The sequence below is a fragment of the Oryzias latipes genome, chromosome 8 (assembly GCF_053564925.1).
Source record: "Oryzias latipes strain Hd-rR chromosome 8, Olatipes_Hd-rR_3.1".
NCBI classification, from domain to species: domain Eukaryota; kingdom Metazoa; phylum Chordata; class Actinopteri; order Beloniformes; family Adrianichthyidae; genus Oryzias; species Oryzias latipes.
In genome coordinates this window covers 21,687,925-21,704,356 of record NC_136244.1, presented here as the reverse complement: position 1 = coordinate 21,704,356, position 16,432 = coordinate 21,687,925, and the positions used below count along the sequence as shown (strand labels likewise).

The 16,432-nt window shown below is 39.0% G+C and overlaps 1 protein-coding gene across 8 annotated transcripts; it reads right to left on the bottom strand.

Annotated features, from left to right (window-relative positions):
* Positions 1–713: 713 nt before the first annotated feature.
* mylk5 (myosin, light chain kinase 5) lies at positions 714–12,562 on the bottom strand. Of its 8 annotated transcripts, none has more exons than XM_020705148.3 (19): positions 12,177–12,532; positions 10,686–10,724; positions 10,243–10,390; positions 8,976–9,113; positions 7,295–7,447; positions 7,041–7,208; positions 6,528–6,560; positions 5,645–5,772; positions 5,420–5,576; positions 5,030–5,335; positions 4,845–4,947; positions 3,772–3,975; positions 3,474–3,691; positions 2,726–2,849; positions 2,121–2,273; positions 1,920–2,049; positions 1,748–1,835; positions 1,531–1,671; positions 714–1,274 (listed from the first exon to the last, which is right to left on the bottom strand). In XM_020705148.3, exons 2-19 carry the CDS (start codon positions 10,719–10,721, stop codon positions 1,069–1,071), a joined length of 2,634 nt encoding a protein of 877 aa, XP_020560807.1. In that variant the 5' UTR covers positions 10,722–10,724; positions 12,177–12,532; the 3' UTR covers positions 714–1,068. The 8 variants fall into 8 exon arrangements, with proteins under 8 accessions (XP_020560807.1, XP_011476264.2, XP_078807895.1 ...); XM_011477962.4 differs by having other exon boundaries at positions 5,420–5,573; XM_078951769.1 differs by having other exon boundaries at positions 5,420–5,573; positions 12,181–12,525.
* Positions 12,563–16,432: the final 3,870 nt, after the last annotated feature.

The following is a 16,432-nucleotide window of genomic DNA, read 5'->3' as shown; positions in this document are numbered from 1 at the left end:
TGGGAGCAAGCTGGATTTCCCAGAGAAAACCCACACATGCACAGAGAGAACATGCAAAGTCCACACAGAAAGGTCCACCATTGGGGTTCTGTTACGGATCCCTCAGCCGGGACTTGAACCAGGGGCAAGAAGGCTAACCACTGCGCCACCGTACAGCCTTGAATAAGGATGCATTTTTAAAAATGCTTGCCATAATTAAACTTAAGAGAAAATTTTCTCTGTGCCTCTTTTAAAACTGTCAAGAAATAAAGAAACATGAGACAATAAAGTAGTTTCTGAAACTTCTCTTACCGTGGAATGCCAACATTCAAAAATAGGTGGAAAAGTATATAATTTATCATCCTGTGATATGGAAAGGATAATGTAGAGTACCGGTAGTTTTTTTTTTGTATTTCTAATACAGGCACTCTATTAAAAATAAATGGTTTGTGTTATTGTGGTCTAGATGACTGAATAATAATAATAAAAAAATTTATTTTGGAAATTTATGAATAAAAATACAGATGGATACGATGCAAGTTTTTAAAACTTCCGCATGGAAACACTGAAGCATAAACAATTATGTGTTCTTTACAGAAACATAACAACTGATCTTTTTTCATATATATTTTTGTTTTTGCTTGTATTTTTTTCATGTGGAAAAATGTTTTGTACAGACCTTTGTATTAAATGTGCTTTACAAATAAAGATATAAGGAAATCTTATCAACACAATAAGACTAATTTTAGGTTTAATAAACAAAAAAACAAACAAGATACATTTTATTCGAGTTTTAGATTATTAAAACAGTTTATATACAAAACACAGGATTTTCTATTCAATAACTTTATTCTCTAGATAAAATAGTGATGATTTGAAAACCAAATTTCTTAGAAAAGAAAATGTGTGAAATTATTCAAAGTTGTAGCTGCACAGAAAGCTTCACAGTTCCACCTAAAACTTTGTGTTAAAGCCAATATTTAGGTATAAGTCAGAGCAGAAACATCCTCCTCCATCTGCAACAATGTACAATGCAAAACACACACATCTTCCACAGAAATCCTCTCTGCATGTTTAGATGAGATGCATTTACTTTTGAACAGTCAGTTTTGCAGAGCAGTAGGTTTCCCCGTGGTCGTTGGTGGCTCTACAGGTGTAAACATTGGTGTCTTGCATGCAAACGTCTGTTAAAATCAGTGCACAGCATCCATCTTCATCGTATTCTATCTGCACAGCGGAGGACTCCTCCAGAGGTTCATCTCCACACAGCCACACCACCTCTGGGTCAGGATATCCTGCACAGACGGTAGAATTTAGAGTTCGACTGAGCAGAGATCAGATCAAATCAAGATGTGGATCTTTAGGAGATGTTAAAAAATTCACTAAATATTTTCAACATAAAAGTCTGGCAGAACTGTTCTTTTATTTACATCCTTAGATTTTACGTGTGAAAATATTTGAGACTCTTCTTAAGGCAAAAACATTCTGGCTGAGTGACACTTTTAAGTAAAAAACAAAAGATTGGGCAGTTTTAAAGAAGCCAGCATGTACCTGTGAGGTTACAGGACAGACGGGCAGAAGAGCCCTGAGTTACAGTCTGATCTTCCAACTTCTGCGTGAACACAGGTGGACCCTGCATCTTAAGTTCCAAAGACTGTAGAGCGCACTTTGCTTCGGGGCTCATGAGTGAGACTACAAGACAAAAACAAAGTTGAATCTTGAAAATAAAAAGATATTCTTATAGGACAGACGTCCACAAAGCTCTCACCCTCTCCAGGGGTTGTTGGAGACACACAGCTGTCACTTTTAGACAACAGAGTCATTCTCTTTAGGGCGAGCATGGCCTTTCCAGCTTTCTATGAGACAGAATTATATACATGAAGAGAAAGAAGTAGCAAAAACTCAACATTACTGATGTTTTCTTTTTGCTTGGGTTTTACCTTCCACTTTTGCCTGGCTAAAAACCTCTTCATCTTCTCTTTGGACAGACTCTTTGTAGAGGTGAGGTCTCCAGAATCAAAAGCAGCGATCCAGGGATGAGCGAGGGCTTCTTCACAGGACATCCGTCGCCTGTAAATAGACAATTGTGAGCGGCTGATTCAGGTCAACGTCTGGAGGAAGTGTTGTGCTTGAATTCTCACCTGGGGACTTTGACAAGCAGGGAGCTGATGAAATGTTTGGCCTCTTCGGTTATATCGCTAAAGCTCTCTTCATCAAATTCCCACTGAGCTGATGTGACCAGGGCCAGAGTCTCTGCATCACTTTCTCCTTGGAAAGGAGACTCTCCACTGAGCCTGGACACAGAATTGGAGGGGAGCAGATGTCGACTTAGAAAACATGTACAATTGATTTGTGTGGCCACTAGGTGGCACAAACGAGCTTTATTTAAATGTAATTTTTGACTGACAGGAAATCTAGATAAAGCAAAACACAAAAACCACAAAACAAATACTAACCTGATGTGACATAAATCAACTTTTATGTGTAAATAAAGGCACATACCAGATATACGACACAGGCAAATAAAAAATAACACTCATTTCATGTCTTTATGGGAGATGAAGCTTCTAGAAACCAAGTTTTCATGTTTTCAGGCAGAAAAAGCATGACCGTTTCCAAATATTTAAATACTTAAGAACTTGTGTGTCTTTGGCTTTTTGGAAACAAAATTTTACAACATCAATTTATATTTGCATTGGACTTGGCACCTCTATCAACACTCTGAAAGGGCAGAGGAGTGACTTACAGGATGTAGCAGATAACTCCAACGCTCCACATGTCAGTGGCCAAATGCACAGGCTCATAGTTGATAACTTCAGGTGCAACAAACTCGGGAGTTCCATGCATCACCTTCAGAGGTGTCTTATCATCTGTTGAAGATACATTGCCATATGATAGCTATAACACTCTCATGCTAGATTCACACTGCCCTCTGCAACCCGTGTTCCAGTAACCGCATCCAATTAAAAGTCTATGTAAACGTGCATTTCGAGCTTCCACATTAAAAACACACGTCACCATACAAGTATTGGAAGTCAATATTTAGGTTTTACATAGATAACGTATGGCAATTGAACACGTGTTGAAGGTTAAACTGGTTGAACTTTGAGCAATCAGAGACTCAGATTTGGTAGCGACGCATAGATAGCGTCCTTTTCAATTCAACGAAGTGCCAACCGTTTGAAAATTGATCATGGAGGAGAAATTAATAATTGTAGTTTGTGGACAGTCAGAATTCTTTGACACCAAGTCTTTCACATATGGAAAAAAAGCTGTGAAAGAAAAAGCCTGGAGCAAAATTTTCCCCGCTTCAACATTTTGCACTAAGCCTCTTCCAGCTGTAGGTACATGTGCTTGTAGGTACATGTGCTTGTATCGGGTAGCGACAGTCCAGAGTGAACCTGCGATTAGCACGGTCTTGATCGTGCCTCACATGTACAGTACATAGCATTAGATTGGCTCCTAAAACAAAATGGAAATGCCATTTTACTTACCGATCTTGCTAGCTAATCCAAAATCAATGATCTTAATGGAGTGACCGTTGGTGTCGACACACACAATGTTTTCAGGCTTGAGGTCCAGGTGAACAATTTTCTGCTGATGAATGTAGGCGACCCCCTCCAGAATCTGCTGCATGTAGCGCACGCTGGCCAGCTCAGTGTGTTCAAAGTTGTCATCAACAATACGCTCAAACAATTCCCCGCCTGGGATGCTGCAGAAAAGAAAAGAGAAACATGTAAAAATGCATGTAGAAGTCATAGTGGCAATGAGAATTTAGGATCTGACACTTACAACTCCATAACCATGACCATCTCAGGTTTGTGATCATAAGCAGCCAAACACTGAACCAGCTTGGGATGATGGAGGTGGTTCATCAGCTCGATCTCTCTGCGTGCAGCCTCTCTTTCTGCAGCTCGGCGTCCTTTATAGAATTTCCCAGCACACACGTGGCCCGTCTCTTTGTGGGTGAGCTTGAACACCAGGCCAAATTTCCCCCTAAGAAAGCCAGGGGTCAGCTAAGATTAAAAGTCCCATTTCAATCATCTTTTGATCTATTATTATTTAATTTATGTTTTATTTTCTAGGGCATAGTTTCTGCAGAGCGCCAATAGTTCATCAGAAATTCACCCTTGAGTTGTGGGCGTGGCATAAAGAAACACCGCTCCACTTTCCTCTCCCTGTTGCCTCTAGCTCTCCGTTTCCGCGCTCTTCAGCTAGCTTACAGCCCCTCACAACCCTTACCTAACATGACTAGAGCAACAACAATGGTGAGCAATATTAGAGTTATCCAGCTGTAGAGTTTTGAGCCAGATTCCAGCTCAGACGAGGAAAACAAAGACATCCATGGATCCATTAGTCTGCAAGTAGATGCATCGGAATGGAGCCCAGCAGGGAGCTTGTGCCCCGCCCAGTGTATTTTCTGTCATAAATACGATATTTTCAAACTGCATTTTTTTTCCCATCTACTCCTGATTTACAACCATTTGAACAAAGAAAAAATCAGAAATAGAGTTTTAAGCTTTTTCTTTGTTTTTTTTATATGTCCTCCATTTTTAGAAAAATGTTAAAAACACAATTTCCTTCACAGTGGGTCTTTAATCCAAATGTTGCTGATTGCATTGCACCTTCTAAACAGATGCTTATGAATTACTTATCCGTTACGATAAGATGAGGTTAATTAAAGTAAAAGAAAATTGCAACTGTTTTACTTTTACTTTCATGTCTGTACATGCTTGTTTTGTAATAACAGCCATTCCATTTCTTGAAAGAGATTTCTCTTCTCTGCACTTTTCTGATCCCCGTGAGCCAAAAATCCCCTTAGGCTTGAACTGAAGGAAATCCATATGTAAAAAACAGATACTCACATCCCCAACTTCTCTTGCAGAATGTAGTGATCTGTGACTTTATGAGTTGAGTCTATAGTGACGAGTGTATACTCTGGACTAGGGTCGTCTGGCTTCTCACAATCTAAGTAAAAAGAAACAATAAAACAAGAATAAATGTCTGTTATGTCTTGGATTTGACAGTTTTATGACCCATTCCAACCCACCTTTCTGTTCCATCCTAACTGCTGATGAAACCGGGCTGGGCTCGCTCACCCCCGCAGGGTTGAAGGCCCTCACTCTGAAGCAGTACTCGTGATTCGGTTGGAGCCCGGCGCACACTATGTACGAAGTGCTCTCACACTGGTCAGTGAGCTCAACCCAGTTCTCAGCACATCCTTGGTTATTCACCTCAACCACATAACCCACTATGGCACTGCCGCCGTCGTAACAAGGGCCCGACCAGGACAGCACCAGACTAGACTCAGACAGGAGGGAGACCACAGGGCACGAAGCCGGGGGCTCAGGTCTCTCTGATGGGGGGACACATTTTTAGGAGATTTCAGAAAGTTGCTCCACTTTTGTCTTCCTGTTGGTCACAATATGCTAGACCTTACCAATGACAGCAAGGGTAAGTGTGTGTTGAGCTGAGCTTTTGCGGTCCTTCAGCACCACAGTGTAGCGACCCGTGTGCTGCGGTTCAGCATTTGCAATAACTAAGGTGGTGCTCTCATCTGTATTCTCCGTCCACAGATCTGTACCATCCACTACCTGCTGGCCAAAAGAATAATGAGAAAAAGGTATTTTGATACAAAAGAAGTTGATATTTTGTGTTTAAGTACCTCCTCCTTGTTTCTGATCCAGCAGGACGCGACAGGGGGGCTTCCTCTGAAAGAGCACGACAGCTTGGCAGTTTGCCCGGCCTTCACCTCCAGGTGTTGTGGTGGATTTGTGAAATGTAATACAGGGCCTGCGAAGACACATCACCGTGTTTGGTCGCAAAAGTTCGTTGGAACGTGTACTGAAAGCTGTCTTCTCACATGAAAACTAGTGTATGCATGTTGACTGAATGTGAACCCAGAATATGACCGTTTCTTTTGAAACTGTGGCATTAAGCAAGTACCGGTATATCCATCAGAAACAAGCCAGCCCTTGAGCAATAACTTGATTTAAATGTACCTGCTCTTAGCTTGAAAGCACCAAATATGCACACATGGCTTATCAGACAAAAAAAAATTCCATATTTGACCTGTCAGTTTCCTCCAGCCAGTTTCTTCTGTCATTATTCAAATACCTCAACATCAAGATGGCAAATTTGAATGCGGCAAATCTGATAAAACTGAGCCTAAAGTACTTCAGAAAAATTCCATCCATTTTCCACGTCCAGTTCAGGTGACAAACTTAAAGAACAAAAACAAAGGAGATGTGACGTTGAAGGTTCACTTTGAAATCTTTTGTTGTTGCAGCCCACACCCTGGGGCAGGTTTCCCAGAACGTTCCAACAGCCCGAGCAACATTTTATTAAGAATAAAACCTAAAAAACGGAAGATAAGCTAAAACTACCTCCCTATCAGCAGTTTTCAAGGATAAGTTGGTTAAATAAACAGACACAGGAGACACGTTTCAACCTATTATTTAGAATAAAGCACAGTTACAGCGTTACAGTTACTGAAAGATTAAGACAAAAGGAGTGTTTTGGGGCAAAAATAGTCCAGTTTTCCTCACCTGTTGCTGAGTTGGCTCTCTTCTTTGGGATGACTGCAGAAACAGATGAAGAGCAGGTAGGTTTTGGCAGCAAGAAACATGGGATGAAGGTGTGTCTCCACTCCAGCTATGGCTATCAGTCTCCAGGCTGTACTGTTGTGTGCAATGTCCACTTCCCTACATGGTGTTTACTTGGAACTGTGAACTGTTGTGGGTGTTTCAGAAGGCTACATTGTGTGGAAGTCTTGACTGATTGGTATGTCTGTTTCACGACGGCCAATCAGACAAAAACAGGAAGTTTGTTTCCTTTTAGAGAGTAAAGGAAATATTTCAAGAATTATAAAAACATATGTAAAATATTTTTCTGATGTGCAGAAAATATTTAAAATGCAATGCAAAAAGAGTTTGCATTGCGGTTTTTTCAACAGACATGAAACAGTCAAAGAGGAAATTGACTTTTTTTTCCTGATAGCCTTGAACTGTTGAATACACACAAGTTAAGAAACAGTTTTGAAGTCATTTTAATCCTCGTACCTCTTGGTGACGACACTGGGCTCTGCCTGTCAGGGCTTACAGGTGAGCTGCAGGTGGATCCTTTGAATTTCTGCAACTCATTGCGAGTCGGTGATGACTTTCCGTTGGCCTCAATGCTCTTAGATGGTGAAATGGGGAACTTCAAACCACTAAATTTAGTTTCAAAGTCTACATTTGATGCAAGGAATGGAGAAAAAGAATGAATTCATGAGCAATTGATTTATAAATAGTTTTTAGAATGGTGTTTTGCTCACCTCGGACGCATACAGCCGCGCTGCAGGACTTCTTCCCCGCACTGTTTTCCACCAGGCATGTATAGGCCCCAGCATCTTCAGGCAGACATTCTCTCACAACGAATTTCACCTCTCTGCCATCAAAGCAAGCTTTCCCAAAATGGGCTGCTTCCCCTGATCGTAAAAAAAACAAACATAAAGTCTTTGATATCAATAACAAGATTCTTGGTTTTGGATGATGTTTGTGAAATTCCTGTTGGATTGCATCATTTTGTTTGTCTATGGTCACATGATTTCCCAGTTTTTTCATTTCAGTGAAGTATCAAACCCCCCTTTCTTACTTTATGTTACTGGGTAGATTACACACTGCAAAAACGGAATCAAATCAAAGTAAACAGACCGTTCTTCTTGTCTAATTTTTGCCTTGAAAAGAAAATGATTTTATCAAAAAAGCTAAGTTCACATCGGGCATTTGACACACATTCAAGAACATGCATACAGCCCATGGTGTTCAGACTTGCAGCACGATGGCAGTACGTTTTCTACGTAGAGCCCAAAAATGTTCGTAGAAGCTTTCGTACCGATGGGTAAACATGAGGGTTTCGAATGGAATTCTAACAGGAAGTGATCACTCGAATGCAAACTCGAATGTTGCCAAGGGCGGCATGAATGTAGCTTAGAGAACTTAGTGACCAGAATTTCTTCCTCAATTAAGAATTCTTGGTAAGATATTCCGTTTGGCAGATTTATTTTTTAGTTATATGGATCAAAAATCAAAAATTCTAATAATTTTTGATTCATTTCTGGGGGGGTCTGTTTTGGCAGTGCAAACACTTTGCCAAGTCTCCCCCCAGTTTGCCCTATTGAAGTCGCCACCAATTTATTATATATAAACTAACCATGACAGAGGCTCCATTATTGGGATCTCCTGTTTGGTCGAGTTTATTTCTAAAGTTTTAAATACATTTTTCGGTTCTGTCGACACGTCAGGAGTCGCCACAAAAAGTAATTTGCATGAGAACTCGCCAGAAGTTTGACAGCACCTGCTCTGTGACTGAATCTGGTCCTGAAGTCCCACTCCAATCATTTTTTGATCTATTGTAAAAGCGTTCCCAGTGATCTTGTAATTATAATCATCCCTTTTTTAGGTAAAATGAAGAAATAAACCTGTGTCAATTTCTAGGTCATAGTTACTGCAAAGCAGCAGTAGTTAATTAGGAATTTGTATCTGATTTTTGGATGGGGCTGTTAGCCTGGAACAAAAATGGCCATATTGGTGGCATCCAGCTGGACAGTTTTGAGCCGGATGCCAGCTCAGACGAGGAAAATGAAGAAGTACACAGATCTAGTCGTCTACATCAAAATATACTGCAGCACGGAGCTGGAGGCTTGCCGATTGTAGATTTTACCTAACTACAAGCTTTTTCCATCATCTGCTCGTGATTCACAATGATTTGAATAAAGAAATTCCCAGAAACCGACTTTTAAGCTTAACAACATTTGTCCTCCATTTTTAGAAAAGTGCCACTAAAAACATTGGTGTGAATCCTAAAATCTACAATCTTTCGACTACCAATTTACTCTAAAGACCAATGCTTCAGAATCTGGGGAGGGGGGGGGGGGGGGGGGGGGTCCAACAAATCCTTTTCAAAGGTGAAGGTTTAAGTCAAGAGTCACAGATACACCAGCGTAAATTGCTCACCATTGTGTAGCCACATCACTGTGATGGGTTGACTCCCTTTAACAACGCCTCTCACCACAATATCACTTCCTTCATCCACACAGCAGTCCTCCAAGGGCTGTATGAAGACGGGGGGCTCCAGACTTTTTAAACGAAACTCTGCAAAGTAGAAAAAAAGATTAATAAGGAAAGCTACTTTTACTCCACAGAATCTTGCGGCTCATCTGTGGTTAAATATTCGATTCATAACTCGATTTCATGTTAAATCTGCCACAGTCATTACAGCAACCGTGACTATAAATGCATTCCATCAAGGCAGCCCCGTTGTTGTTTTTTGTAAATACAATTTTGCGTTATCATGCTTTGAACGAAAGTGTTTTGAGTCCTGCCTAAAGCAAAATTCTTTTGCCGTTGGCTGGCTGGAATCCGTGGGTTAATTTTCCAAAGAATTTTACTTTCCCCTCTACCATGTAATTGCTGATGTTCTAACGTGTTGTTGAAAAAGTAGATAAGGAACCTTTGTGGGTAAAGAGAATAAGAAAAACGAAATGCAGCTGTAAGGTAGTGAGACCTTTTTTTTCATCTTCTTTTAATAGCAAACACAAAACAGAATGCAGGTAAAAGGTCCAGTTTTATTTTTGTACCTGCTGTTTGCAATGTTAAATTGTTTTATGACTTTTGAGGTGGCCTAACTCTTGTTAGGTTATGAATTTAACCTCTTTGAACTGAAGAAATGAAGTTTCTACGCTTCATTTCCTTCTTTGTTTTATAGAACTCTGCTGAATCAAAGGTTTGCAGTTTACTAGATTCATTTATTTATGGGTAAAACAAGTTTTCTGACAGACAGTTTAAGGTGTCCTTTTTCTTACCTTTAACCATTTTAATTTGTACAGAGCAGTTTTATAGGCTTTCCCCAGATAACAGTTGAATTTTATATTTTAGATCCAAAAAAAAACAAAGAACAGTAAGAGGCCTCAAGTATTGACATAACTCATTATTTAGTTAAAATACTAATAACCTTTGTTTATCCAAAACATTTGCTAAGGAAATTTAGAGGAAAAAAATTCAATTTATCACAACAAACAAGTCCGGATATTAACTTTTACAGCAACAAACTAAATGAAAGTAAAGCAACTTGAATGTATTTCAAGGGCACTAGCTGTTATAGTCATTGTCCTGCTCAGAAATGTCACATAAGTATGGTAAAACACATGCTATCAGCAACTTTCCTCCTAAAGAAAGTTCCAAATATTTAGTTACTGTTTCCAGCTTGTTTTCCTGGTCTTACCTGTTTCTGAGCATTTAACCGGGGTCCGGGAATCGATGATTCTAAGCCGACTTGTTTGTGCAGACAATGCATTCGGGGGCTTGATGTGCATCCTGAAGGTTGACACAAAAAGCTTTTGGCTGCCATCGCCATTCATGTTTGTTTGAGTCTGTAAGCAGAGCAACAAATAAATTACAAAGTCATTTCCTGGCCTGACTATCGCACTTCCTTTCTTAGCTTCTGTGGTGTGGACTTCTGCCACTCAGACTCTTTTCTACAAAAAAACAAAACCTGTAACTGCTTCTGTCACTCTCTGCTAGCCCACTGAAGCTCTGTCTTCACTCCTCACACAATTCTGTACATGTGCAACCTCTGTTTTCTCACCCTCCCACTTGACTTTTATAGCCCCACCTACACAGCAGTGTCTCTTATCTCCTCAGAATCAGTAGAATCCAAACCCTTACCTTTATTGTCATGGATAAAGGACATTCGCAATGCATGACCTAGGAAAAGCAGAAAAGGGAGGTGGAGATGTGACTTATCTACCTACCCAGCCAAAGGTCACTCAGTGTGCTGTTTGTTGAATCCACCACTGCTTGCTGATGTGCACTGTCACTCATTGGTGTCTCTTTTTAGTAATTCCATTAAAAAAAGTTTTTTTCCCTCTTTTTATTTTGCTTAGGTGCAGCTTTAGGTTGCAAGACATTAACCTTATAAATCACATGTGGCTTTTGGTGACTGAGCAGCTTCTTTGCACATCTTTACCAGACTCATCCATGACTACAGTAACCGGGAGAAGTTTCTATAGGGGCCTGCTGTTGATAAAACACATGCAGCAGAGACGGTCAGGCCAAGGGAGAACAGCAGGGCTTTGAATAAAATCAAACAACGCACTATTGAGAGAATACATGCTCAGCTTCACTGCACTAAATCTAAACAAAAGATAGGAGTTTTTTGTTTTTTAAGTGCTGCATATTTGATGTGCAGCAGATCGTTCTAATCTACTCCCATCCCAAATTCCCAAATTCCACATCAGTGATCACACAAAATAACTCAGTGAGGGGATTGTTTAGTTTCCAAGAGCAAAATCCTAATTCAAACATTTACTGAAGGGTTTCACACAAAGACATTCTTGTTGGAGCTTGATAAAGATGAGTTTGAGAGTGAATCTGACCTTTTACCATTTGAAGAAAAAGAAAGCCTGCACACAAACTAATTTGGAGGTCATCTGTTTATTCAATGTGAACATAGTCAAAAGCACATTCAATTAAATTGTTTTCTTGATTTTCTTCTAATATTTTAAGTGAAACAAGGCAGTTTTGGGTAAAAAAAACTGCTGTAAAAGTTACCATATTTGGACGGTGCATGCACATATGAACTTGTTTCTAATGAAATTTGACACAAATCTTAAAATAAGTCCTGACGGCTTCCTGTGTAGAAAACAGAACACAGCAGGGGAAGTGGGCTGACCCTCTTGCAGAAGAATTAATTATTAGTTCTGCATGTTTTTTTTTTGAGTGTGCATTTTCACACAAAATTCTACAGCACAATATTTAAAAAAAAAAACAGTGCAGATTTGTGTCCAAAAAATGGTGAAATGGCAGTATTTCACCATTCTTTGGACACATGTCTGCACTATGTTTTAACCAGAACATGGAACTTTCGTTGTCCACATCAAATCAAACATTATTTATATAGCACTTTTCCTATAAAAGCATAACACAAAGTGTCCACAAGCTATCAGACAAGTGAAGTGATAAACTACCCATCATTAAAAACTAACAAAAAATGTATTTTAACAGCATAAGAATATAATAAGTTAGTTAAAGTAGTTAAAACAGGCATGTTTTTAAATCTGGATTCAGATTTTAACGGATAAAATGTTAGAAGATGAAAGCAATTGATAAAAAATGGAAAGCCCAGAAGAAACTTTTCAGAGTAAAGCTGTCACCCACCTACTTTGTTGGAACAATTACACCCCTACATGTCAGAGATATTCCCCGCTGGCTGTCTCATCGGTAGATCAATGGTAGCCTGGTTCTCCAACAATTCCTCAAAGATCTCCAAAAGCTGATAACTGCAGGTGACAATTTGGTCAATGCGCTGCAACAGGCCTGCTCCTCAGATGCCCCACGCCGACATTCAGTGTTAGAATTCCAAACACCACAGGACGTCCCCCGAAGGCTCAGCGACCATGCTCGGACAGATCCACTTGTGCTGTGTTTACGAAACATGGGCGCACAGCGGGAGCGGCGCTGCAGCTCCGACACGTTATGACGCACGACCTGACTTCTTTACGCACAGGAACGGGAGCCTACAGTTCAGAGGGTCACGTATGCATCCCACAGCCAGACCAGGCTTGATTATATTGTTGAGTATTGTTGAGTTTAGTAAACATTTGAGACAAAAAGTCTACAAAAATAGATTTATTTCTGACCTATGATAAAATGATGACTGTTGATTATTCTATTTCAACTTCAAAGTTATATCTGTTTGGGGTGAGAGGACTGGGATTTACCCGGTTAACCAGTTATTTACATAATTATTTATGTATATTTTATTGTTCATTCTATTGCTTTTATTTTATTTTCACTTTTATGTACGGCGACCTTGGGTTCCTTGAAAGGCGCCTAACAAATAAAACGTTTTATTCTTCTTCTTATTATTATTATAAAACACTAACGTTTACAGGTCATTCCTCAAAATGCAGGACTATTAGGCCTAAATGTGGAGTCCCAGAAGGCATTATATAAGTCCTATTATTTTCATTTATATGTGTATTTATATAAAGGACATTGCAGTCTATGCACTGAAAGTTTTTTTATTTTTTGTAGACAATTTTTTTCTGCAGGAAAAACTGTTTGTAGAAGATATTGAAATTAAACCTAAATATTTTGTCTGATAGTTATAAGCTTTCATTGAATCTAGGATAGTTTATGGTTTTTGCTAAAATCACAAAGTATATTGATGGAGCTAATATTGAAAAAGTATCTTAGTGTAGATTTGTAGGATAATTTTTGATGAAAGTTTGTCTTGGAAGTCTTATATATCCTATTAAAAATAAAGTGGCTAAAATGACTTTTGTTTTGAAAAATGTTAAATACTATATTCTTTAATGTGCTGAAAAGGTTACATCATCTAATTTGAGAGCCTTGTTTTACTTATTGTGGTTGGGTGGGATTAAACCAAATTACTAATTTAATCCTATTGCATTTAAAGCAGAAAATAGTTATTCTAATAATACATAAAAATGTGTATTTACGTACACACGCATGCCATTTATTTGTCTTCTTCGGGATCTTTGTTTTTGTTTCGTTTTGTTCTTGTACCACAGTTTTACTGATAAGGAAACCCTGGACAGGTCCAAAGACAGCTCCTTATATGTAAAAACATTTTCAATATGATACATTTTGAAAGTAGGCCTAACTAAAGAAGAACTGTGAATGACACAACAAATTAGTCTAAAATTTAACCCTTCTTAATGCAACTAAAGGTCAACTACATCTCTAAATCTCAACACTTTGAAGAGCAGACAAATAAAGAAATATCTATTACATATGTCTCTGCTTTGTTTTTGGGATTGATCGGAACACGTCTATGCTGATAAACATTGCCAATTGTCATTTTCTTTTTCTTTTCTTATTGAAAAATACATGCAGAGCTGATCTGTTGATTCCACTACTCAAATGAACTAACATTAGAAAGAATGCTGTGGGGTCATGCTGGATAGTTACAGGTAGAAAGAAAATTAAAAACAGCAATGGAGAACATTCAATTCGAATAAAACGTAATTTCCATTGATAAAATCTGAAACATCTTTACCTGGCAGAGATTTTGGCTGAAGCTACTGTCACCAGAACCGAGAAACTGGCGCCATCTAAAGGTTAGATTAGGTTATTTCCTTAGAGGCTCAGAAGCAAAATCAAACAAGTAATGGGGAACACATTCAAAACCCACTAGAGAGTGAATTTGTCTGTTTTAAACACAATCTGAGCCTGAACACAACATGCAATGTTTTCTGACCGCATAATACAGCTTTTTTATTGAAGTAAAAGGCTGCTCCCCTAAACCTTTTCTTAATATTTTCATTCAAATTTGCAGCAATTTTGCAAATAGCATTGTCAGGAAACCAAGAAGCTGTGTATTTTGTTGCCAATATATGTTTTATCTTTGCATGCTTCTTCATGCAGAAGTCATATTGATGCAGTGCATAACTGAAACACCAGATGGGGTTGTTGCTGCAAATGTTTTTCAGAGATGTTTCAGTTTTTTATCCAGTCTCAGTTAGGCCGTCCATGCTATACTTTTTATTATTTTAATGTTTACTAAAACTGTATCCTCAGGTGCAGTATTTCTGAATGTTGGGCCAAAAGTTATGTTTGTGTTTTACACAAAAATCTCTGTCTGGTTCTTCGATCCACCAGCATCTCAACTGTTGTTGATGACCACAAAAAACTGTAAAATCTATTAATAAATCTAAAGAAAACCACAAATGATTGTAAAATTAGATGTGCCGAACTTCTTGTGATTCTCCTTGAACAGAGGCAGCAGCTAAAACTCAGGAAAGCAGATTTGTGATTGGATGCGGTGAAGGAGGAATGACTCACAGGGATCTAGAAAAACAATGTGCAGTCTGGTGCATTAAGAAGTCATTTATTGCGAAAGAGAAAATTTGTGAACCTGCATGTGTCTGACTCCCTCCTTTACATTGAGGCCCCTCTTGTGCTGTAAGGGCTCACATGGAAATGATTAGACTGTGCAATGAGTGAAATTACAGAGAACCAACAGAGCTGAAGCCTAGCCACTCACTAATTCAATTTTACATCCATGCTCATAAGCTGCACACACGGATAGCCAGGATATAAAGAGGAATGCAGAAATAGAAAAAGGAAACAGTTTCTTGTTCCTAACAGATGTTGTTTTGCTTCATCTTATGAGGAGTCGTGCATGGAAATAGAACTAAAAATAAAGCGTAATAATAGTCTATCAGTAAATTGGTTTTTAAAAGGACTTCTTACAAAAAAATAAGAACAAAGTACTTCACAAATGTACTACAAAATGTTGCATTACTGCAGGATTGTGAGCTATCATCTTTATCGACACAGTTTCTCATGTTTAGATGCAAAAATACATAAAACAGAAAAAAAAATTTTGTTGACTGTGCTGGGAAAAGGCTGAACTGTTCTTTTCCTTCATCTTTTCTTCTGTCTGCTGGACTGAGGAGTCTCTACTAAAGCAGGGAAGTGTGACTAAACATGAACCACATTCACATTCTCATTCTGAGCATAACTATATGAAACAAACAAAAAGAAAAACACATTTTCACCTCCGTTAGTGCACCAAATATGCTTGGAGACGCTTGTGCTTCAGTTTTTGTCAGCTCCTGGAAAACGTTTCTACCACACTATAACAAATTGACATGGTTTTCACCAAAAAAAAGGCCAAAAACACAGAAATAAGCCAGCTGGTTTAGATTTGGGACTGTGAGTCCACTCTCATGTCGTTTATCACTCATATCGTCTCCAGAAAGTTTATGAGGGTTTCATGCTTGCATTCAATCAAGGGTGTGAACACTAAACCTTCGATCCTCTTTACACCCTCTTTCAAATTAGGGCTATTATCATCTCCAAGGGGGGCTCCGAGAATATCCACCCTGCAGCTGTTGGCACCTTTCTGCTCAGCGGCACAACAAGCTCTGAGGAACCTCCACACCAAAATGAACTCCTGTAAATCTGGGAGTGTTTGACTGTTTGTCACTCTGTGACACGTTTATGAACAACAGCGGGGATGCAACTATTCACTTTCCCCACAGTTTGATTCAAACCTTAATTTTTGATTCATGATTTTGTTTCCATTTGATAAATGTGATTTGAATATTCTGCAAAGCAACGACAAAAAACATCAGAAAAATGTGTTGATTTTATTAGTTTGAAGCAAGTAATATTAATAAAAACATTTCAGTTGGCTTATTCTATACATGTTGTCACGTCATATAATAATAAATCCTTTGTCATGGCTACAGAACACTTTTCGACCCAGACGCTGGAACCCGGAAGAAACACAGGAGGACGAGAGTGGCAGGTAAGAGGGTTTAATAGTGAACAGACAGAAAACCGTGGGCAGGATCTAGGGTTCCCAGAGAGTGAAGATCGAACTCGAGTGGCGTCACTGCTGGATCTTTCTGCAGGCAGTCGGAAGGAGTTGACGTCGG

Bases quoted from the DNA above. Each gene is read 5' to 3' on its own strand.
- mylk5 (XM_020705148.3), bottom strand. From the start codon at position 10,721: ATGCATTGCGAATGTCCTTTATCCATGACAATAAAG. The intron at 5,336-5,419 runs GTAAGGTCTAGC...TCCCCCCATCAG, and splicing joins ACTTACCCTTGCTGTCATTG to AGAGACCTGAGCCCCCGGCT. The intron at 1,275-1,530 runs GTACATGCTGGC...CCGTCTGTGCAG, and splicing joins TCTGTCCTGTAACCTCACAG to GATATCCTGACCCAGAGGTG.